Here is a 25,740-nt window from a genome sequence, read left to right on the forward strand (position 1 = left end):
GGGCAATTAGGGATGGGCAATAAACGCTGGCATAGCCTGTGACACCCACGTCCCTTGAACAAATAAAAAAAATGTCTTCTGAAAACGAGTACACCTCAGACAATACAGCACTCCACTAGTACTGTAAGAAAGAAAAGAGACATGGCAACTGGCACACATCTTACAACACTAAGAGGCAAATGCCAACATGACAGCTTATTACTCGCTACATCAGGGCTGCCTCTTGAGATTTACGAAATTAAGGCAACACCAAAATATTGATTTACAGAAATAATTTTAAATGCTTTTCCGAAGTGTTTTCTTTTCTATCTGCAAATTGTTGTATCTTCTTGTAAAAGATAATTTTTTTTGTATCCTTCACAGTGAAGGATGTTAATGATGAGGATGGAACACATTCAATTGCAAGTATACACTTTCACTGGTCAAACACGGTGGAGGAGTTCGCAGGTGTAAAATATCACTGCTACAATGGGGAACTTTCTGGCAAAATAGCGGAATAGAGGTATAGCCAGGAAATAGTTTGCTGCCGCAAAACAGTTTGATGCAGAACAAAAACACTTCCTACTCCATGACATACTACTAATGTCATGTAAGTGTCCCTTTAAGGAAGGTTATGTTTTACCACATGGCTTGTAGCACAGCTTCAGTGATGTCATTTGTGGGTGGAGCTGGGCTGTGGCTGTCAGGTGAGTGGGGGCTTAGTTTTTTTGGTTTCATTTTTGGTTTGTTCATTTGGACTGCAGAAAAAGCATTGGGTTAAGCTGCTTTCCTGGGTTTATTTTAAAGCTGTTTCAGTCAACTGAAAGCACATTGGGTGTGGCAAACTGCCTTGGTAACCTTAAAGCTACAGTTGCTTTCCGGAAAGAGTTTTGAGCCTGCTGGTTGGAGGCTGGATTAGAATCTCAGGGAAAGAACCAGTCCTATTCAAGTGAGATTACAGTGTGCTGGGCCACACCCTTGAAAGAAATTTTGGTTTTATTGGATTTTGTTATTGAATTGGAACAGCTAAGGGGATTCATTAAGCATTATATACATAGATTACTGTAGCTGTTGTGTGTTTTTCATGTTTGTAATTGATAAATTCTTGCTAAGTGTTTCATATGTGTTAACTGCATTCTTATAATAAACTTTGTTTTGATAAAATCGCCTAGGAGGTCTGATGAATCACACCTGAAGTGAAGGCTCTTGTGCTCGTCCTAGCCAAATTCAACATAAAGGTCATAGGTCAGGTGAGCTTTGTAATACACTTTGGAGTTTCGAAGCCCTGGCCCATAACACTAAAAACAATGAGCCAAACACCTTTAGGTGCAATTTGCACGGGAACAACCACTGGATTTTCCCAAGCTCACAAGAGAGGGCTATTTTCTAGTACTAAGCATGTAATACTAGCAGTTTTAGTCAGTGACGTTTTATTATTTGAATGGTGACAGGACATTTTCTTCTGTGAGTTTCAAGTCCTTCCATAATATGAATAAGACATTATTGTTGGAATTTATTGCTGTTTATTAAACCAACAAGTCATATTCCTGAAGTGTATCAAATTTTAACCTGATGGTACCAAACTAAGTAAGATTGCTATAGTTACTGCTTAATGACCCATTAAGGCTTTGGTCAAGCTTATTAGAGGGAAAAGGAGGAAATCAAATTCTGCAATGCTTCCCTATCGTGTTTGTTTCTCTTACCACACCTAGTGGTGCATTAGGTAGACTTTTACCTGTTCCCATATCAAGGTTTCTCCTGGAACAGATCACTAGCCTGTGGCCAGGGGCTTATAGCTTGAGGGGCACCACTCTGCATCAAGCATGGCTGACCAGGAATCTCGACCACTCTTAACACCTGCCACTGGAGTGTTGGAAGGATTTTGGAGGTTGATACTCAACCTGTTTGGCCCCATTAGGAATGTATCTTCCTGGGCTATCAAGTCCTGGAGTAGGACTCAAACCAGGAATTTCTGCCTCAGAGGCAGGGACACTACACACTGCACCACAAGACCTCCTTCTCCCCATCTTGTACATAGAAATGAATCTGCCTTCAAAAGCCCAGTTCCCTCATCATCCCTATAAGAGACCTAGATAAACAAAGAAACACATCGTCAGTTGCAATAAGGCAGGCTTTGGGCATTAAATAATATAAATAAATAATTTTAATATATAAAAATTATTGGCAACATCAAGTTTTCTATAATTATAAAATCTATTAGCATAACCATGCATAACTTTCGTACTTACAAGCAGTTTTGATTTTATCAAAGATTTCACAAACAAAACAGAACACTGAGTTATTGCAAGTTTGGTTACTTCATATTCAGCACAATCTGTGGAATCATTTGCCCCGATCTCAATCACTGCTTTTGTTTAGCTCCTATTCTTCAATGAAATAATCCACAACTGTGGATTGTACTGAATGATCATTTTCCCAGTGCAATCCCCTTTTTAACTTGTCTGTGTTCTTCATCCAGCTAAGGTACAATGCTACTACTTTAAGTGGCTCCAGTCAGCAGACCCGCCTTTGTCAGAACAGTCAACTTTTTATCCCCAAGTTATGACTACTCAAGACCAACCTGAAGGCTCAAGGGTAACCAGATTACAAAACTATAGGTTGGAATTTGTAGCCATGGGTTTAGCTGTTTGCTACGGAACAGGAAACCAAAGGCAGATATGCTTTATTGGTAGGGGGAAAGACTGTCACCTGGCGAGGGGAAAGGTTGTAAGGAAAATGGTAGATTTGCTTCATATAACAATGGAAAACTATAGATTTTAAAGCAACAGAGTTAGTATTTTAACAAGCTAGTCAAAAAGAAATCTTGAACTATTACTCAACGTCAACTCTCTGGTAGCTGATGAGAGATCATTTATCTGTACACATACCATTCATAATGAAAGTGTCCAAAAATTCATGGGACAATCATACTGTTTTGAGGAAACAAATCTCAACAAGTTGGCAAATGACAGCAATGCCTGCATTCTACAGGCACCCACATGACCCAGGCTCAATCAATGCAGCAAGAGTAGAGTCAGTTACAAGTGGCTGTCCAATGCAGGAATCTTTGTATGGTAAACAAGCATATACTTCATTAAACCTTTTCATTCATTAAATCTTCAGTTGGACATTCTTGAGATTAAGACCACCCAGATATAGGCTGCTGGTTCTTTTATTTCCCACGCCCATACCCCACCAACAGTTTTGGTTTTGCATCTCTCACTTCCAAAATACTTCACTTCTGTCGAGTCGCTACTGCTCCTTCTTGAGCTGCTGGTGATTTGGGACTGCGTTATAGGAGTTGGTCCTCAAGGATGCCGGGTCAATTTGCGTAACACTCTTCTGCCTCTGAACTGCCAGAATCAGCAGCACGAAGGCACACAGAATGTGGAAGTGAAAATACATTGACCTTCAAAACAAAGCAAGAGAGAGAATTTATTCAGTATGTATCTTCAATAGAAGAGCCAAATGACCCAACACAATAGCACCATTCATATGTCACACGGTACAACATTCCTGCAGTCCTTCTGATATAGAGGATTCCACGTAAGAGGAACTCTTTGAAGAATTGAAAGGTCAATGCTCTAATAGAAGTTTCCATAATAGGAAAAAAATACCGCAGAAGGCAGTAGACGCTAGATCGTTAAGTATGCTCAAGGCTGACAGGTAGATTTTTAATCAGTAAATGAATCAAAAGTTATGGGGTTAATACGGGAAGGGGAGTTGAGGATTATCAGATCAGTCATGATCTCATTGAATGGATGTTCGGTGGCAGCCATGAGTTGATTGGTTGCACACATCTTAACCCCATAATCTCCCACTTGGTTTTCTACCCAGTTAATAGATAATTTTGGGGGAAAAAGTAAGAAGTGAGTTGAGGTTTCTGCCCCAGAATGGAATGTCGGCGGGGCAGAATTCAGTGAGAGCCCTAGCTCTGGAGTTGGAGGACACACATGGCACAGCACAAGTGGAAAAAACGGCGGAGGGAAAAGGGTTGTCATCGTTTGCCACACTGCCTGTGGAACAGCTGATGGACTTTATCCAGGAGAGATTTATCAATAGCTAAAGGAGGAGCAGGGGGACTGGTTCAGTGCGATTGAGGGTGCTATAGCCCCTATTCGCGGGACTTTGGATCGGGTAGAGAAGTGCCTGGAGTCATAAGGTGCGACGATCCAAGAGGTGGAAAGAGCAGTGTCAGATCATAGTGACCGGATCGTATCACTGGAGGCAGAGATGGTGATGCTGGTCAATTTACATAACACTCTTCTGCCTCTGAACTGCCAGAGGCTGCAAGGTGCAAGGGTAGAAGACCAGGAGAATCGGTCCAGTTAGCAGAAGTTGCGAATCATCAGTCTGCCGGGGGGGTGTGGAGGGAACGAGTGCCATGGGTTACGTTTCGAGCATGTTAAAGAAGTTGGTCGAGGCGGGGGTCTTTGAGAAGGCCCCAGAGGTGGATCATGCCCATTGGTCACAAAGACAGAGGTCAAGAGCTGGGGAGCCGCCGCTGGTGGTGACTGAGCGTATGCACATGTTCCAGGACAAGGAGAAGATTTAGAGGTGGGTGACGGCAACTCGAGACTGTAGCTGGGAGGGGAATCGAATCCGGATCTATCAGGACATAAAATAAATTTATCGTCACAAGTAGGCTTATAGAACATAGAACATACAGTGCAGAAGGAGGCCATTCGGCCCATCGAGTCTGCACCGACCCACTTAAGCCCTCACTTCAACCATATCCCCATAACCCAATAACCTCACCTAATCTTTTTGGACACTAAGGGCAATTTAGCATGGCCAATCCACATAACCTGCACGTCTTTGGACTGTGGGAGGAAACCGGAGCACCCGGAGGAAACCCACGCAGACAGGGGGAGAACGTGCAGATTCTGCACAGACAGTGACCCAGCAGGGAATCGAACCTGGGCCCCTGGCGCTGTGAAGCCACAGTGCTATTCACTTTAACTTCCGTGCTGCCAGGCTTACATTAACACTGCAATGAAGTTACTGTGAAAAGCTCCTAGTCGCCACATTCCAGCGCCTGTTCGGGTACACAGAGGCAGAATTCAGAATTCTCAGCTGGTCCGGGAATTGAACCCGCGCTGCTGTCCTTGTTCTGCATCACAAACCAGCTGTCTAGCCCACTGAGCTAAACCAGCTGGTGCCAACCTGGCCAAACAGCGGGCAGGGTTCAATAAGGCAAGGTGGCACTCTTTCAGAGCAAGGTTTGGTTTGGGTTGATGTGCCTGGCCAAACTTTGGCTGACTTTTAAGGGCAGGGAACATTACTTTACGAGGAGGCGGGTGACTTTGTCAAGGAACATGGGTTGGTATATGCTAGTTTTGTAATTGATACGTTGCTTTTTTGCACATGTTGGGTTTTGGTACGGGTTTTTTGGAGTTATGTGTGTGTATAATATGTGTGTGCCTCCGGTTGTTATTTGCACATAGTGGTTTCGTATGAGATTGGGTCAATGATGGGATGGCACAGAGATATGGGTTGGAGTAATGCGGTGGAAGCAGAGTGAGCGAGGGGCAGTTGGGGCGGTTCGGGTGGAGTCCTTTGTCTGGATCTCCAGGGGGAGTCGCCATGCAAGCAGGGACTGCTAGTAAACGGCAGCAGAAACCCACCAGGGAGGATAGTAACATGGAATGTGCGTGGCTTAAATGGTCCAGTTAAATGATCCAGCGTGTTCCCGCACCTAAAAGGTTTATGGACAGAAATGGTTTTCTTTCAGGAGACACATTTATGTGTGAAGGGCCAGATGTGGTTAAGGAAGGGATGTGTGGATTAATTTGTTATTAAACGTTTCAAACCCCCATGTGTATGTGGTAGATAATGGGCTGCTGGGGAAATTTGGTGTGTTTTCGGAGTACAAAATGAACATGGAAAAAAGTGAGGTATTCCCAGTGAATGTCCAGTGCGAATTTAGGAGCCCTGTCATTCAAGGTGGCCAGGATACCGTTTCAGTATCTGGTTATCCAAGTGGCCCATGATTGGGCCACGATGCATAAATGTAACCCGGCCAGTCTGGTGGAGAGGGTCAAAGGGGATTTGAAGAGGTGGGATGCCTTGCCGCTGTCTCTAGCGGGAAGGGTACAAATCGTGAAAATTAATGTTTTGCCAAGATTTTTGTTTATTTTTCAGTCCCTTCCAATATTCATAATTATGCATAACATAAGTTGTTTTTGGAATTTGTTTGGTCAGGCAAAACGCCTAGGATTCGGATGACCTTTTTAAAGAGGCTGGATGGTGGGGTTGGGGCTCCCAAACATGTTATATTATTACTGGGTAGCAAAGTCGAGAAGGTGAGACATTGGTGGGGACGGGGCGGGGTCAGAATGGGTGCAGGTGGAGGAGGTCTTATGTGTGGGGATGAGCTAGAGGGCCCAGGTGACAGCCCTGCACCCATTTTCTCTGGGTAAGCACACCAGCAGTCCCATCATTGTGTCAACTCTTAAAATTTAGAATCAGCTGAGGCAGCACAATATAGGACATATGCCAGTATTGGTTCCAGTATGTGGGAACCCTATGTTTGTACCAGGAGGGATGGATACGATGTACAGAAGTTAGTACAGGGATGGGACAGAGCCGGTTAGGGACCTCTTCGAAGAGGGGAGGTTCGTGGGGCTAGCAGAATTGCAGGAGAAATTTGAATTGCCATGGGGGTGTGAATTTAGATATTTTCAGGTCTGGGACTTTGCATGGAAGGAGCTGCCCTCATTCCTTCAGCTGCAGATAGGTTGTTTACTCCAGATGAGCTGGGGGAGGGGTGGATTGGGGATATTAACATGTGGTTGGTGGAAACAGAGAAGGCACCAGTGGAGGGGAAAAAGCAGAAATGGGAGGAGGATTTGGGGATTGAGCTTGGGTGGGGCGCTAGAGTGAAATAATGCACCAGATCCATTCAGCCTCGCCCTGTGCCAGGATGAGCCTTTTCCAGTTCAAGGTGGTGCGTAGGGCTCATATGACGCTGGCCCATATGAGAGTTTTTTCCAGAGGTGGTGGATGTATGCGAGAGATGTGGGAGGGGATTGGAGAACCACGCTCATATGTTCTGGGGATGCACAAAGTTGGGGGTTCCCGGGCAGCGGATTTAGAGACCCTACCTGGTGGTGAGGATATTGCCGTGCCCTTTGGTAGCGATTTTTGGGGTTTCGGTTTTGCCGGAACTACTGGAGGGAAAAGTGGCCAAGGTCGTGGCCTATGCCTTTCTGATTCCCTGGCGGTGAATCTTATTCAGTCGGAGGTAGGCGGCACCGCCGGGGGTCTCGGCATGGTTGGGGGATTTATACGTGTTCTTAGGTCTGTAGAAGATTACGTTTGTTTTTAGGGGGTTGGAGGAGGAGTTTTATTCACAGTGGAGTATTTTTCTGACCTTGCTTGAAGATCTATTTGTCACCAGTGGGTGGGGAGTAGGTGATGTTGGGGTAGTTCAGGGGAGAGAAATGGGAAAAATTGTTTGAATCATGTTTATATTAGGTTGTTGCATGTGTATGTTATTGGTTATTTGGAATAAAATATACATATTTTGAAATGATCTCACAATGATGAGGCAGACTCGATGGGCTGAATGGCCTACTTCTGCTCCTACATCTTATGGTCATGGTTAAATAATCCATTGCTACACCATCACACTTGTGATCAAGACCTTGCAAATGCACCATTTTGGAAGGCACTGGGCTCAACTGGCCTTATATAGCCTCAGGTCACTCTACCTTAGCCAACAGCAATAGGTGTGTGCTACAACTGATGCCAAGTTTCAAGAGAGTGAAAAGATCCAGCCAGGATTTTTATTGATAATCATGACCCACTGACCTCTCCTCATTCCCACTGGAATTGGGCTGTGCTTTATGGTTTAATTATCCATTGTCTGAAATTATATATTGCCACTTGGCTGAGGTACAAGAGAGTATTAATATCTAGATGAAAAATGTTTCTGTAAATTTAAAATGAACACTATAGGGGGGGGAATTCTCCACCCGCATTGTACCTGGCGCACGTCCCGCTATTCTCCCAGAGAGCTCCTGAACGGGGTTCACGCCGGGAACCAAGCAGAGTGCGATGCTCCCGGGTCCGCAGCACCTGACACTATCTGGTCGATTACCTTGCTGGGTGGCACTGCCTGGGTACCAGGTTGGGACTGTCAAGCTGCCAAGGAGTACTGCCAAAAGGCAGCGTGGTCATGAAGGAAGGCGTGGCCATAAAAGGATGGGTACAAAGGGATGGGGGCATGAAGGAGGGACAGGCCCAAAGTGGGGCATCGCTCCACTGGTGGGGCTGTCCGCTGGTGCCGATGATGAGGGAGCGGGTGGCTAGAAGGGGGCAGGGCCTGAAGGGATACCCTTTGGGAGGGCCCCAATGCCAATGATCCTTGTTGGAAAGGAGAATCCCAACGGGATTTCCTGACTGGTGTGTCCAAACCGCTGCCGGGGGGGGGGGGGGGGGGGGCACAGAGCTAGTCATCGAGGCCAAAGAAAAGGCAGTGGCTGACACAGAAGTTGGCATGCGATAACCAAGTGAGAGCCCTATGCAAAGCTGATGTCCCCATAGCAAGTGAATCACCCCTTTCCCATAGAGCAGCCCATCCCAAGATATCACCATGTGTTTTGTCTTGCAGGATGACCAATAGATAAGGTTGGGCTGTCCGGGGTCACTGCTCCCCAGCCACATCCCCATCATACCCCAGAGTACCAATCCATGGAATACAATGACTTCCCTTCATTGCTGTCACCTGCACCCTCCACCATCGCAGAGACCATCACCTTGGTGGGGCATTTTCGTGAAAAGGCTCCCGGGTCACCTTTTGGTGTGCACGGCACACATTCTGTAGCACATCAGGTGGAGGCAGGAATTCCTGAGGGAGCGGACAGTAAGAGGGCTGCCCGATCCATGGGAATAGCTGTAGTCCGGACAAGTGTCACGCTTCTGGAAAGTATGATACAATCACTGGTAGAGATGTAGACACAGAGCCAGGATTTACAGGAGGGGGTGTCAGCAAATCGCCCGGCCTACAGGTGCAGCTAGAGGAGTCCAGGCACAGGAGATGATGCCAACAATGCTTGGTACCCAGGCTAACACTGAACGGATGGCATCCACAGTGGAAGGCCTGGGGCAAGACGTTAGAGCCATGGGTCAAGACGTCCAAGGCTTGGGGCACTTTCGGTCAACGGCGGAGGCTCAGGGCAGGGGAGCTCAATCACAGGCAAAGGTGTGAGAGTGGGCCTAAGCAGAACTGGAACAAAGAGTATTCCACATGACCCATTTCAGTGTCCATCCTGTTTATTCGCTTATTTCGCCTTTCTTTTATGTTGCTGTTATTATTTTTGATCAATGGATGATTAATGCACATGTATCTTTAAATCAAGCAGCAGAATTCAGAAGTTTCAGGAAAGAACACAGGCTCATCTCAGCTGACTTAAACAGGAAGCTGCAGAATTGTCACCACCAGAGGGAGAGAGATGGGATAGGACTCAATTGTTTGGGCGGTGCCCAAATGAATTGTTCCAAAAGGCCATACTCTGCCTGGTAACAGGAGGTGGTTGGATTCTATCCCAGTGGAATGCTTTTCAGAGTCCCAAGGAGTTTCAATTTGACTCCGGACAGCAGAAAGAAAAGATCATTCTTTCTCCAAATAGGCTGTATTTCCGAACTTGCAGAGAACCCGAATGAACCTATCTGTAGGAAAACTATTGCATGCTGCAAAACGAGATCAGGGTCTGTTTTCTCTCTCCAGAAAGACCGTGACTGCTGTATTTCTGAAGCTACAGAGACCTGAATCAATAATTCTAAAGAGAGAACTTGGACAGGCTGCAAACAGAGACTTTAACCTGAAAACTTGCTGTGAAGGAAGGTGTGCTGAAAAACACCATCTGAAACAAAGATCTCCTTTCCTTTTACTTTTATTTACCACCTTTCCACCCATCTGTGTTTGTCTGCCCTGTGTGAGTGTGTGTGTGTGTGTGTGTGTATGGGGGGGTGGGGGGTGGGGGGGGGGGGGGGAGAAAGAAGGGGGGCAAGATAAAGTGGGGAATTAGGAATAGCAAAATAAAAGGTCAGCTATATTTGCTGCATATTTTATTATAGTTCTTGTTATAAATAAACATTAATTGTGTTTACATTTATAAACCTGGTGACTGTAATTATTGGGCAGCCAAGGGCCAAAGACTTTGGGTATTCTTCTAAGAACTATTTGTTAATTTGCTTGTGCTGTGACTCCGGGTCAAGTGGGGCTCGAATTGGCTGCGCACTAGAGCAGGGTGTCGTAACATCCACAAAAAGACAGGCATAACCAGGACCCATTCAGGTAACATAATAACATAAGAACTAGGAGCAGGAGTAGGCCATCTGGCCCCTCGAGCCTGCTCCACCATTCAATGAGATCATGGCTGATCTTTTGTGGACTCAGCTCCACTTTCCGGCCCGAACACCATAACCCTTAATCCTTTTATTCTTCAAAAACCTATCTATCTTTATCTTAAAAACATTTAATGAAGGAGTCTCAACTGCTTCACTGGCAAGGAATTCCATAGATTCACAACCCTTTGGGTGAAGAAGTTCCTGCTAAACTCAGTCCTAAATCTACTTCCCCTTATTTTGAGGCTATGCCCCCTAGTTCTGCTTTCACCCGCCAGTGGAAACAAACTGCCCGCACCTATCCTATCTATTCGCTTCATAATTTTATATGTTTCTATAAGATCCCCCCTCATCCTTCTAAATTCCAACGAGTACAGTCCCAGTCTACTCAACCTCTCCTCGTAATCCAACCCCTTCAGCTCTGGGATTAACCTAGTGAATCTCCTCTGCACACCCTCCAGTGCCAGTACGTCCTTTCTCAAGTAAGGAGACCAAAACTGAACACAATACTCCAGGTGTGGCCTCACTAACACCTTATACAATTGCAGCATAACCTCCCTAGTCTTAAACTCCATCCCTCTAGCAATGAAGGACAAAATTCCATTTGTCTTCTTAATCACCTCAATAGCCACACTGTTTATTTGGAGGAAATGAGACTATAAAACAAGAATTGAGCATAACACAGATGCAGAAGTTAACAAGAAAATACAAATCTATTTGGAATTTGGTCCTAAATAGTGTTCCAATTCCCAGAGGGTTAAGTTGGGCATCTGCTATGCAGAGCCCACATCTGGCCAGTAGTAAGCTAAACTGGAACTGGTTACATACAGTTCAGTTGAAACGAATCTGTGGTCAACTTGGGCTCAGTTTTGCTTTTCGCATGCCAAATCCTTTAACCAGAAAAACTGAAAAACAGCCTGTTCTTCGTATTTGCGAGAAAGTTATGTATAGAAAGTGATTTTAGTTTGTTGGTTAGATTCGAAATTAAGTTAGAAATGAACTTGGAACACTGCACTCCCTGGGATGTCTCACAATTACATCAAGCCACATCAAAATTAAATATTCCTGTATTCTCCAAAAACAATCTTCTCACAAGGTGTCTGACAGGACAGCAGAGCTATCTGGTGTGCAACGTACAACTGACAATTCACTCACGCCTAGCACATTTATTCATTCAAGTCAGGGTGCTGTAAGTGGGCAAAGCCACATGGCTGTCATCACTGCATGGTTCACAGTTGAAAGCGGAACTGAAAAGCAAATCTACGACTTTTTTGTGATACAGTTAAATTACTTAGAACTGTTCTGCAATTTAGATTCTCTTGTACAAACTGTAGACTCTCCGCAAGAGCATAAAGTGCAGATACAGTGCTAGTCTGCTTGCTACATAGATGAGTGTACTACTGCAGTATCGTGAGGTGCATCCTGTCTATTAAGGCCTAGGAAGCCAAATGGTAGAAACATTGAATAGAAACATTGAATCTCTACAGTGCAGTAGGAGACCATTCGACCCATCGTGTCTACACCGACCCCTCTAAAGACCACCCTATTTAGGCCCAATCCCCCACCCTGTGCGGGATTCTCCGATGGAGAGTCAGACCATCCACGCCGTCGCGCTTCACGACGGCGCTAACGGGCTGCCGGCAGCATCGATTCAAGCCCCGAAAAGGGGCCAGCAGCGGGGCCACGAGAAACGCGGTGGGCGTGGCGCCAGAGCGGCGCCGTCATCGCGCGAAGCCCGGATGATGCGGCGCCACGTCATTTTATGTGCGCGGTCCGCGCACAGGCCCCGACACAGTGAGATGGCTGCGCCCCGCTGTGCCGCTCCCAGGTTGACAGGACAATGACCTGGAGACACTGCTGGACGCAGTGGAAGAGCGAAGGGCGATCCTGTGCCCAAGAAGTAGCCACCGGCACCCAGCTAGCACAGTCAGGCGCAGCTGGCGTGATGTGGGCATCGCCGTTAGCGCTGTGGGGCACACCCCACGCTCGGGAGAGCAGTGCCGCAAGAAGCTCCACGACATCACGAGGGCAGCCAGGGTAAGTACCCCGTGACAGTGACGGACAGGACGGCCAAACAGATGATGGACAGACCGGACACGGCCCCTCACATGGGCCGGGAACACCGTCCATCGGTCCAAGGCTCGACCCAGGAGACCCCAGACCTGAGGTCTGATGAGGACATGGACATGTCACCCACACCCTCCACCATCGCAGATACCCTCACCTCGGTTGGGCACATTAGTGATGAGGCTTCTGGGACACTGACTGGTGCGCACCACACAGCCGAACGTACAGCAGTTGGAGGTAGGAGCAGCCGAGAGGCTGGTCGGTCGGAGGGCATCCCAGCCCCAGCCCCCAGCTGCTGCCCAGACGGTTCCCGGGTTCCTGGACTTACCAGACCCACCCACAGACCCGATGCGTTTGGAAACCCAGGGAGAGAACAACGGGATGATGGCCGCCTTCCAGCATCTGCAGATGCAGTTGGAGGAGTCCATCTGCGTCCAGGCGCAGGGAGTGGTGCCAGTTATGGCTGCCACCCAGGCCGACACCGCACGGGTGGCGTCCGCAGTGGAGGCAATGGGGGCAACGGTTTTGGACATGGGTCAGGTTCTGCAAGGCATGGGGATTCATGTGCACGCGTCATCTGTGGCCCAGGACAGGGCTGCCGTCTCACAGGCAGCCATGTCCCAGAGCCAGCTGGACATTGCCGCCACGCTCCGGGGTCTGGCCGAGTCTCAGCAGGCCATGGCCCAGTCTCAGCAGGCCATGGCCCAGTCTCAGCAGGCCATCGCTGAGAGCATCGGCGGCCTTGCGCACGTGCTGGATGGCGTCGCACAAGACCAGAGGGAGTTTGCACAGTCCCTGACAGGGACGGTGCACTCCCCGAGCTCCATCGCTGCAAACGTTCAGACCCTGGTCGATGCCACAGCGGGCCTCCAGGGCTGGCAGCGCCAGGTGTCAGTGGTGCCATGGCGCTTGTCTCCGCTCGCACCACCGTCCCATAGTGAGGCTCAGGGGCCACCGGGCTCCACGAGGGAGGAGGTTCTGGGGCCTGTCCCGGTGACTCATGCAAGGGAGGTCCCGGCACACTCTGACTCCCCCAGTTCCGTCCCTGGTGGGCAGTGGGCAGACCAGGGTGGCACCACACCATCCAGCATGCCCGCCAAGCAGCCTAACCCATCCAAGCCGGGCCGCCCCAGGAAACGCACGTCGACAGGGAGCCAAGTCGCAGGGCAGGAGTCTCAGCAGTCCGCCTCCACTCCTGCTGTACCGTCTGGGGAAAACACCAAGGCGTAGTGGTAGAGCCCGTAAGGCAAAGAAGTTCGACACAGGCTTAGTTCGGCACAGCTTAGTTATAGGGGCTAGGGCACTTGTATGTGAATGTCGCATTTAAAGTCACTGTTACACCAAACCTAGATGCCGCTGTGCTATGTCTGGTGCCTGAGGGGTCGTGAAGGTCCGGCCATGGCAGGCCGGCTGGCATGTCACTCCTGCGGAAAATCCTCCCCCCCCACCTCTCTTGACGGCACCCTCCCCCCACTCCCCTTCCTCTCCTTCCCCCCCCCTCTCGCTTCCTCTCCTTCCCCCCTCCCCCCCTCCTCCCCTTCTGCTTCCTCCCCCCTCATCCCCTCTTCCTCACCCCCTTATCCCCTCCTCCTCCTCCTCCTCCCCCCTCTCCCCCACCAATGTTGAGGGCTTATTGTCAAGATTATACAGAGGATTGGGATAAAGGAATTCCTTTTGTACTGTTTGCAATTAGGGATGCACCTAATGAGTCAACCAAATTCAGTCCTTTTGAACTAATTTTTGGTCATGAGGTAAGAGGACCACTTAAATTGATTAAGGAAAAATTGGTGACAGACAAATCGGAAATTACATTGTTGGATTAAGTGTCAAATTTTAGGGAACGATTAAATAGAGCAGGTGAATTGGCTAGACAACATTTAAAAGTTGCACAAAATGTGATGAAGCGGGTAGCGGACAAGAAATCCAAAGTTCGTAGTTTTGCCAGTGGAGATAGAGTTTTAGTATTGTTAGCAGTGGTAGGTGAACCTTTAAAAGCAAGGTTTTGTGGATCTTATCAGATTGAAAGGAAATTAAGTGAGGTGAATTATGTGGTAAAAACACCAGGTAGAAGGAAGACTCACCAAGTGTGTCATGTGAATATGTTTAAAGGTATTTTGAAAGGGAAGGAGAGAAAAAGGAGGTTTTAATGATTCTAACTCAAAATGACGAACCATATCCAGATGACTTGGAATTTGACATACCTCAACTTAAATTGGTAAACGAGGATGCTCTGAAAAATTGGGATAAATTGTTGAGTTATCTTCCAGAGGTAAAACGAACTGACCTGAAAGAGTTATTGATATCACATGGGCAAATTTGTGGAGATAAATTGGGAAGTACTAAAATGGCTATACATGATGTAGATGTGGGAAATGCTGTTCCAATCAAACAACATCCATATAGACTTAACCCTTTAAAATTGCCACAGGTTAACAAAGAGATTGAGAGTGTGCTTAAAAATGGCATAATTGAAGTGGGTTGCAGCCAATGGACCTCACCCATAGTGATGGTACCTAAACCAGACGGTACCCAACCGTTGTGTGTGGACTATAGAAAGGTTAATGCAGTTACAAGATCGGACTCTTATCCTATCCCACGTTTGGAGGATTGCATTGAGAAAGTGGGACAATCAGCTTTTATTTCCAAACTGGATTTACTTAATGGTTACTGGCAGGTACCTTTATCCGAAAGGGCGAAGGCGATTTCAGCTTTTGTGACTCCAGATGGTAAATACCAATTCAAAGTTATGCCATTTGGCATGAAAAACGCCCCAGCCACATTTCAATGGTTAACTAACAAAGTTGTTTCAGGAGTACCCAATTGTGCGGTATACATCAACGATCTGGTAATTTTCAGCCAGACATGGAAAGAACATTTAAAACATCTGATGGAGTTCTTCGATCGACTTCAGGAGACGGGATTGGTGATAAACCTAGCCAAAAGTGAATTTGGAAAAGTCCAAGTTACTTTCCTTGGCCATACAATCGGACAGGGTCGAATGGTCACACGGGATGTGAAACCAACAGTTATTGAGGAGTTTTCAATACCCTCAAGACGACGGGAAATAATGCGATTTCTTGGCATGAGTGAATTTGATCGAACATTTGTGCAAAAGTTTTGTAGCGTGATTGCTCCACTGATAGACTTGCTGAAGAAACGTCGAAAATTTCAATGGACAACAGAGTTTCAAGGCATTTGACTGCCTGAAAGCTGTGATAACCAATGCTCCTGTGTTGGAGAATTACAAGGGACTCTGCGATTGAACTAAAGTATCTGACTTTAAAGAGACATGCCGAGGCGTAGAGAAAGGGATGGATCTTGTTCAAATAGACTGTCAATCTAGAAGGATTTCAGTTGGAGGAAGAAGAACAAAAAAAAAAGGGACTATATTATTATACCTGTTTGCGTGTGTTGTTTTTTGAAACGAAAAAGTATATTTACTGTGTGCATTTCTTAAAGGATAGTGAGAAGGTGAAAAATGAAACCATCTTGAAGTTGATAGTTTATTTTATTTTCTTGGGGGGAGGTGGCATGAGAATGTCACTTTAAGAAATCTTTGATGCTCATGTTACTGCAGTGATGTCAGAGTGTGGGTGGGGCTGAGCTCTGGCTCTGTTTTTTAGTTTCACTTTGAGAAAAGCTTGGGTGTGTCTGTGTTTTTTTTGTTTCGTTTTCAGTGTTTCACAGAGATTATCACAGAATTTACAGTGCAGAAGGAGGCCATTCGGCCCATCGAGTCTGCACCGGCTCTTGGAAAGAGCACCCTACCTAAGATCAACACCTCCATCCGATCCCCATAACCCAGGAACCCCACCCAGCACTAAGGGCAATGTTGGACACTAAGGTGGATTGGCCATGATAAATTGCCCTAAGTGTTGGAGCTGAAGCCAGACAAAGCAGGTGTACTGCTGTTCTCTCTGCCATGAAAAGACTATCTCTTGATCATTTGGTGAATTCGGAATTATAAATGTTCTCAGTAGTGAATGTAAACCTGATGTGCTACTGTTAAAAGGTGCTCCTTTTGTCTTCTGGATGTTGTTTGGGAAGTTATTGAGGATTACTTCGTGTTGTATTCTTTGGGGGTTGTATTTGAATTAATGGTTGCTGAGATCTTCACTGTATGTTTTAAAAAGGTTAACTTGAGTTCATACAATAAACATTGTTTTGCTCAAAAAAATACTTTTCCATTTCTGCTGTACCACACCTCGAGAGTGGGCCGTGTGCTCCCCATACCACAATCTATTAAAAGTTGTGGGTCAGGTGAACTCCATGATACACTTTGGGGTTCTCTAAACCCTGGCTCATAACAGAGGAAACCGGAGCACCTGGAGGAAAGCCACGCAGACACAGGGACAACGTGCAAACTCCACACAGACAGTCATCGAAGGCTGGAATTGAACCCAAGTCCCTAGAGCTGTGAGGCAGCAGTGCTAATCACTGTGTTACCATGCCGCACAAGAGTAAGGTGAAGCAGATTTATTTGTGGTCATAAATAAATGGCAGCAAATATATATACAGCGTAAAGTCCCGTTGGGACAACCAATATGCCGGTCCCTGTCCCGACCGGCCTTTACACAATGTTCTTCTGAGCCCCAACTAGGCGGGCTTCTGCAAATTAGCGGGAAGCTCATATTTCACGAGTCCCACGGGGAGATCAATCAGGGTATCCCTGTGGGCCACGTAGGGGTTATTACACTGCCCATCCAAGTTAAACTTCGTCTCAAGAAGGATAACATTTTTCCCGAGAACAATGGGAGGTATTGAGGAAGGAACTACAGGTAGATGAGGTGCTGTGAACCATGAGGAACAGAACTGTATTGCAGCATAATTTTCAACTTCATGGCCTGGCACATTCCTCACTCTACCATTTCCATCAAGCTATGGATCAATCCTGCTTCAAAGAGGAGTGAAAAAGAGCATGCCAGGAGCAGCAACAGCAGCTTCGGTTTCTCCTTCCACCGTTGCTGCCAGATTTGTTGAGTATTTCACTTTTGAAAGCTATTTAGACCATGTCCTCTAGTCCTAGATTCCCCAGCCGATAGAAAAGAGTTACTCTCTTTCTACATTTCATCAGGTCAGGTCCCGGCAGGGTAGCACAGTGGTTAGTAGTGTTGCTTCACAGCTCCAGGGCCCCAGGTTTGATTCCCACTTGGGTCACTGTCTGTGTGGAGTCTGCACGTTCTCCGTGTGTGTGTGTGTGTGTGTGTGTGTGTGTGTGGGTTTCCTCCGGGTGCTCCGGTTTCCTCCCACAAGTCCCAAAAGACGTGCTCATTAGGCGAATTTGACATTCTGAATTCTCCCTCTGTGAACTCGAACAGGGGCCGGAGTGTGGCGACTGGGGTATTTTCACAATAATTTCATTGCAGTGTTGATATAACTACTTGTGACAATAATAAAGATTATTATTATTAATACCTTGGAAAGGTTGATCTCAAATCTCCCCTTCTATATATCTTTTATATTCCAAGGAATAGAACTGAAGATTGTGTGATCTCACCAAGTAATTTAATCAAAAGCATCACCCAAAAATCTGCCTTTTCTTTTTTAAACCTCAAAAGTGCAGCCGCCAAATGTATTGCTCCAACTCTGCCTCAGATGATTCAGTACTGATCAGTAATTGAACCTAGGCTGGTGTCAGACAATCACATGTATGCGCTGGACAGCAATGAAGGAGTCAGGCAAACCCATCAAGACCATTCCTGTTACTAGTCCAGAGACACTAGATTAAATTGTAGTAAATCGGATTTCTCGGGCAAGTAGATGTGAATAAACAATGCAACCTTCACATTGCCGACTTCATCCATAAAGAGATTAATGCAAAATTATTGGTTTAGCTGTCGAGATTTCAAATATATTTTGCACCAAACTCAACCTTCATATCATTCAAGGGACAATAAATAAGGGGTTGGCTATATTTGCAGCCAAATTTACAAGTGCATGCATTTTGGAGGGAATGAAGGGGGAATAAATCTCCCCATATAAAATAATTTGCCGGTACAATTTTTGATCAATTTCAATGTTTTGTTTTGCTACTAGCCGGCAAACACAAAATCAGTGACTAAGTCCACTTACTTGTAGAACTTGATTGTGGGTTCTGTAGCCAATAGGAGGAAAGGTGTCACTATATAGCAGAGGGCCAGCTGGGTGGAAGCCCAAGTGAAAAAGTCGTAGCCAAGTTTCATCGTCTTGGAAGAAAGGAAATAATGTCTGAAGCTGCTCCTCATCTAAAGAGCAGGCGAAAACCAAACAAGAACAAATTCAGTGCAAGATTCAACAAAATTAAAATTACTTCCAAGTATATTTGTTAAGAATACAATCCTTCAAAATTATTACTTAGATCAGAAACTTTTCATGCCAGACAAAGTAAGTGGCTGCACAATATACAGACAACTCTGGTTCAATATACTGGAGTGTTCATCATATGACCTGCTGCCTCCAACTGCCCTTGTCAACAGCCTTTATTCTCCATCTTCAATGTTTTCATAATGTGTGTTAAAAGAAAATTAATTATAAAAACGTTTTTAATTGCCTAGGATTTTTCTTCTATTTCGAAGAAATGTCCAGGAGCTTAACTTAATTCTCGAAAACCAGCAATACTGGAGGGTTGGCAACTTTACGGTCCAGTTATGTTAAACTTTGGAGTACAAACACCATGGAATAGGATCAAACACACTTGTCCGAAGTGTGGAGGTAATCAGTGTAGGCAATAGCACCTCTCTACATAGCAAAGGAAAGCAAACAAAATGAGCGTAAGTGTCCAACCATTGTAATACATGTGTATTATACCAAATGTAGAAATTAACCTTGCAGTACAGGATCCATTTGTGGTTTAGAAGGCAGCCAAGCCATCAAACTGATATTCTCCTAGAAAGCTGATCAAACAAACTCTGCAGTAGAGAATGCATAAATGTCTCTGAAGACACCAAAGCCATCAAACTAAAATTCCCAAGCATAGTTGTGTAAACAAATACTGTAGTACAAAATGCATTAGTGCCTTTGATAAAAACAAATGCTCAGACATCTACCAAAATCTGCAACAGCCAAACAGATGGCTGAGCTTTTCTTTAAAGAATGAATGAAAACGCAGACATCTATTAAAGCTTTTAAACAGCTAAACAGATGTTCTTTAAAGAAGGAATAAAAGCCATAGAAAACATTCAAAACAATTTTGATCTCATTGATTAAAATGGAAAGTATGTAAAAAGGCAAAATGAAAAGAATTGAGGATTGCAAAGTGAGTTACAGGAGACAGAGCCACAAGTGGAAGCCAAATGATCTCTTCTGTGCTGTAATTTCCACCATTCAAAGATAATATGGAGTGTAGCCAGTTAAAATGGCTAACTCCCGATTTAGAATGGCTAACTCCCGATTTAAAATGGCGAACGGCAAAGGCTGATGGGGAAGTCAGCCAACAGGACACAAACGAGCAGCTGCAGGTTCAGTGTGTATTTACCTCTGGAAAGGCCAGACAAGATCGATACCGGCAACCATCAGCATAACAAGACACCAGCCATCTGCATATTAATGAGCGATCCCCGGGAACAATGAGCAACATTTAGACACATAAAGCCAAACCAGACTCTTTGGTGCCAGCAGAAGCCTACACAAAAGGAGGTAAACGGCCACCTCAGGACCGCCCATCGATCAGGGAACCGCTCCAGCATTGGAGAAAATCGAACCAAGTGATTGGGACAAAGTCCAATCACTTGGAACCAGGTACAGGGTCCGCCCCGAAAGGCGGGAAGCCCCTGGGGACGATAAGAATCAAGCCCAAGTTCAAATCGGCCCTCTGCTTCTCTTCTTGACCGGGTCACTCAGCAACACAAACCAACCCTTGACAGTGACCGGTCCAGCCACCGCTGATATCCATTAAGTCTTACTTCAACGCTCGCTACGAGATAGGCGCTCCTAGCTACCAATCTGTACCAACTTCGAATCCTGCAGGCTCAGAACCCGAACGAAAGGCCATTCGTTTCCCTGACCTGGTGGGCCAGTTCCAAGTTAAGTATTGGCCTGTTAGTCGTAGAAGTAGCTTAGACGTAGAATTTATACATGAGTAGTGATTACTGTGTATAATAAATGTGCTTTGATTTAAATCTTACTAAGCGGTGTATTGGATTATTGATCATTACTCGGACTTGAACCACGTGGCGGTATCAGAAAGATACCCAGCGACTCAAGAGCAAAGGTGATAAAACAGAGCAATTAAACTAAGGCAAAAGTTAGCAACATTATTTGGCGTCATCCTGACGGGACCCAATCTAGAACTGGAAAACCACTCCGGGAGAACCCAGAATTTGAATTAGAGATCCAACTGGAAACAGAAAGCCACAAGTGTTCAAGCAGTTCTGATCAATAGTCATAATTCGGAAGTGTGTGTATGCATGCGTAACTAACAGGCTATAAGGTTAAACTGATAGATTTTTGTTGCGTCAAAACTGTCGGAAGTTTGTATATTGGAAAGTAGCGAACGCCGTACCCATATTTACAGCACCGCCTTAGCTCCCCTGTTCCAAATTTAAAAGAAGCATTCGGGTATGAAAGATGGCAATGCAGGCAATGCAGCGTCTAATGAACCCCGAGGAATTTGCGGTCGCAGCGACCAGCAGCAGTAGAGTGGGACAATGTCCCATTTGGGAGGAAGAGATCAGGAAATATCTCAAAGGGAAAGGATGGCCCCTTTGGAATGAATGCTGTGACAATGAGGAATTAGGTCCCGGGAGTATAGGACATACTTGGTGGGAGAACCTGAGCGAGATCCACAAAAAGAGCTTAGGGAAAGCTCGCAAGCCGATGGCAATCGTGTCCTGCTTGGCACAATTGCGAGGCACAGAGGAGGTCGTTAGGACGCTCATGAAAGAAGTTGAGGGCATACATCAAATGAGTAAGGTCGATGTAAGCGAGGTAGAAAAGGAGAATTTAGAATTGAGAAGGAAGTTGGCAGCAAAAGATGGAGAGGTGGATGACGCCAAAAGGGCTCACCTGTCTTGTCTGGCGCACTTGAGCAACTCCCAGTCTCAATACGAAAAGGCCTATCAGGACACGCAACGTGCAGTCCTGGTACGAGAAGAAACGGAAAAACAGGTAGAGGCATTACAAAAACAGTGTAGTGACCTCAAGGCAGCATTAAGAGCACTCCATGCTGCCACCACAGAACAAAAAAGACAAAGCACATTAGACCACGCAAAGTGCCGGAAGCAGATTGCAGAGCTGCAATCACTGCTTTCTGTTCAAAAAGGTTTTCAGGAAACCTTTGGAGAAAGATTAAATCAGGAAGACGGCCCTGATTGGGAAGAATTGAATGAAACAGCACAGAGAAATGTTCAGCGAACATGTGCGCAGGGAAAGCCACAAAAGAGAAAAGCGCCCCAACCCCCCACACAGCAGATAGTTCAAGCTCCAATGAACCCAGTAACCACCCACCGCACAGCCACATTGGACGATGCAAAATTTCTATATTCCATCCCCTTAACAGTGACCCAATTACGGGACGCGTGCGATAAAATCACACCGTTCCCCCCACCTCAGACCCCCACCATTTCTTTGCCACAGTTAAACATCAGGCGACCATGGCCTGGATGAGAGAGAGCAGGTAAAGCTCATGGTTCTAAGTTTAGACCCGTCGGTAGCAGCAGCCCTTCCCGACCCACAGAATGTAGGAGGAGGCACCCTTGCAGAAATGCATACCGCGATCCTGGATGCGATCGGATATAACCGGGGTGAACCGGCCTCAACAAATGTAGGCAAAAGAAATCGGAGCACCCCACAGCGTTTGCTGGACGCCTGTGGATTCACATTGCAGCAGTCTTTGGAGACTTTGACCGTGCCCATTTGTCCCCAGACAACATGGCCAAATGGACCCACACCCTTATCTCCCATGCCACAGAAACAGGACAGAAAGCTTGCGCGAGTTATGATCCCTCAGAGGAGGCCCATAACGAGAAGTGGGTAGTGAAAAAGATTGTCCCGCACTTGGGAGCAATCTGTTCAGAGCAAACCCGCTGTTAAGAATACCGAGGAAAAGCAGGCCGGCGCAGATATGCAGGCAGTAAAAACACACCATAACCCCGCATGGGTAAATGAGGGAAAGAACAGCCCCCCACCCAAGTCACAGGAGTGTTACAACTGCGGACAGTTGGGACACTTCGCAAGGGAATGTAATGCCCCTAAAAAGCCACAGAGAGCCCAGCAGACGGGCACTCTGAGTAAGAAAAAGACAGAGCCCATTCATAGCGTTAGCGCCCACTCAGATCAGACGGACTTGACCGGAACGGACTGACGATGTACGGGCTCCCCCAGTTGGGTCTGCGACACCCTTTGGGATAGGTCCGGACGACCGGTAGTTGCAGTGAAAATTCGGGGACAGCCCATCGAATTTCTCTGGGACACAGGAGGGTCCCGCACCACAATAAATTCCACCACCCTGTTTCAAAAAGGCACGCGGCCCACTACAGCCACTATCACCCTCAGCGGCTTTACAGGCCACTCACAGCCCCTGTACCCATTCAAATCGGTACCATCACCACCAAGCACCCCGTAGTTTTAGTTGACCTGCCCCACACAGCAGAACACATTCTGGGAATCGATTTCATGAATTCCCACCACCTTTCATTCGATCCAGTCAACCAGTGTGTCTGGAAGATGGCAAAATCCGCAAGAGCCCCCGCAACACTCAACATAGGAGAGTACATGAACAAAATTAGCGCATAAGGCAAATTTTGGTTCAACCCGACCACGCTTAGTACGGACAAGCAGGTTAGGGCAGTTCTGCAAAAGAACAGGGCAGCATTCGCGACCCACAAGCACGACTGTGGACAGATGACTGGCTCCGTACAAGTAACAGGACCTGACCCTAGACCCCAAAAACAGTATGGATTTCCCCAAGAGGCAGAGGGAGAAATCTCCAAGGTAATAGAAAGCTTATTAGAGCAGGGCGTACTCAGATCAGTAGCCTCCACTAATAATGCCCCGATTTGGCCAGTGAGAAAGCCCGATGGATCATGGCGACTGACCATCGATTACTGGGAACTCAACAAAGTCACCCCCGCAGCAGCCCCCACAGTAGCAACAAGTCCCGAGACCATGCTCAAGCAGGGACTCAATTCCCGATTCTTCACGGTTTTGGACGTCAGTAATGGATTCTGGTCCATTTCATTGGCAAAGGCGTGCCAGAACAAATTTGCCTTCACCTTTAAAGCACAGCAGTACACGTGGACATGCCTGCCACAAGGCTTCCACAACTCCCCCTCCATTTTCCACCGACAGCTGGCAAATGGTTTAGCCAAATTTTCTCGCCCCGAATGTCTGGTACAGTATGTAGACGACCTACTACTGCAGACAGACACCAAGGAAGGGCACATTGAGCTTCTGTCCGAACTCCTGGAACTATTACACTCAATCGGTTGTAAAGTCAACCCCAAAAGGCCCAGATTTTGGAAGAAAAGGTGATATATTTGGGAACAATTATCACACATGGTAAACGCGAGATCGAGCACAAAAGGATTGACTCGATTGCTAAATTGCCCCTTCCCCAGAACGTTTCAGCCCTCCGGTCGATTTTAGGACTGGTTGGCTACTGCCGAAACCACATTGACGGTTTCACCAGCAAGGCAGCACCCCATCAGACCTCCTAAAGAAAGTAGCCCCCTGGGAATGGCTTCCGCAGCATACGGATGCTGTGGACTCTTTAAAACAGGCACTCTTAGCAGCTCCCGCACTACAAGTTCCAGACCCACTTTCCCCTTACGCCATAGAGGTAGTGACCACAGACTGCATCCTTTCAGCCGTGCTCCTCCAGGAACGGCACGACCAGTTAAGGCCCGTAGCTTTCGCCTCCAGAATTTTAGATGCTGTGGAGCTGGGATTTTCAGCCTGTGAGAGGCACCTGCTCGCAGTATTCTGGGCAGTGCAGTATTTTTCATACATTACCGGACTGAACCCCATCACAATTCTCACCGAGCACACCCCCACCCAACTTTTACTGGACGGACGACTCAAGGACGGTACAGTTAGTCAGATTCGAGCAGCTAGATGGACCTTTCTCTTGTAAGGACGGGGCATCACTGTGAAAAGGACAAAGACACACACCTATTTAGCCGACAACTTACAGTTGGAACCCCCCACGAATGTGAAATTATCTCTCCATACCACAACACAGGCCCCTTTATCGCTAAAACACCCCCCAGAAAGATAGGTTGTTCAACCCAGAGCCCCCAGCACACGGACACGTGTGAGCCCATAAAGATCTATGTGGATGGATCTTCCACAGTCTTGGATGGGAAGCGCATAACAGGTTGCGGTATCTATGTCGAGGATGCGCAGGGACGTGCCCTCGAGGAAATATCGTTAAAACTACCCGGACACTTAGGTGCGCAGGCAGCAGAGCTCGCGGCCATCGCGTATATAGTACACCCAGATTCCTTCCCCAGCCCAGCAGACATATACTCGGACAGCCTCTATGTCTGCAACAGCCTCACGGAACTTTAGCCCCTGTAGAAAGCAAGAGGATTTGTTTCCGCAGACGGAAAACCCCTCCCCTCAGCCCCATTGCTCCGTCACATTTTAGAGCCAGCCAGAACAGGACTTAGGGGATAATCAAAGTCCGCAGTCACCATCGTTCCTCCCCCCCGGAAATGTGAAAGCCGACGCACTGGCTAAAGCAGGTTCCAGGCATGGATACCTTTGGACACCCCCCGAAAGCGCACCAGTGAGTGCACTTCAGGTCTCACAGACAAAGATCGAGGATCTAGTAGAGGCCCAGAAGCAGGACAGCAATCTCAGGGAGATTGTAAAAGGAAAATATCCAGCACCCTATGAGAGGTTTAAAAATGTACTGACCACACATGACGGTGTGATGTTAAAAGACACCCTTTATGTGGTTCCTGAACAGGACAGGAATCAATTGATTTGCTTGTTCCATGACGGCCATGGACATCAGGGAATCGATCCCACGACAGCCCACCTCAAGCAGATTTGTTGGTGGCCGAATTTAAAGGAGGATGTAAACCATTACATAGAAAATTGTCTTATCTGTGCCCAGAATAATCCGGACAGATATGCCAAAAAGGCTCAAGTCAGCCACACCCGACCCGTTAACGGCCCCTGGACTAACCTCCAGATTGATTTTATAGGACCATTGCCCCCTTGCAGGAATGGCTATAAATATGTACTTGTGGTAATGGACACATTTACAAAATGGGTGGAAGCATTCCCAGCCCGCACAAACACTGCAAAAACCACAGCCAAGATTTTGACCCACCACATATTTACAAGATGGGGACTCCCCCGCAGCATTGAATCTGACCAAGGCTCCCATTTTACGGGATGTGTCATGCAGAACGT

General features: G+C 46.7%; 1 protein-coding gene across 2 annotated transcripts in view; it reads right to left on the reverse strand.

Moving 5' to 3' along the window:
• Positions 1-2,125: 2,125 nt before the first annotated feature.
• The window catches only part of mboat1 (membrane bound O-acyltransferase domain containing 1), a 214,592-nt gene continuing 190,977 nt past the window's right edge, over positions 2,126-25,740 (reverse strand). For both annotated transcript variants that reach the window (XM_072509701.1, XM_072509700.1), the window contains 2 exons: positions 18,472-18,623; positions 2,126-3,388 (listed from right to left, as the gene is read on the reverse strand). In XM_072509701.1, the coding sequence (XP_072365802.1) occupies positions 3,232-3,388; positions 18,472-18,623 (309 nt within the window). In that variant the 3' untranslated portion in view covers positions 2,126-3,231. The remainder of the gene's footprint in view (positions 3,389-18,471; positions 18,624-25,740) is intronic.

The sequence above is a fragment of the Scyliorhinus torazame genome, chromosome 6 (assembly GCF_047496885.1).
Source record: "Scyliorhinus torazame isolate Kashiwa2021f chromosome 6, sScyTor2.1, whole genome shotgun sequence".
Lineage (NCBI taxonomy): Eukaryota > Metazoa > Chordata > Chondrichthyes > Carcharhiniformes > Scyliorhinidae > Scyliorhinus > Scyliorhinus torazame.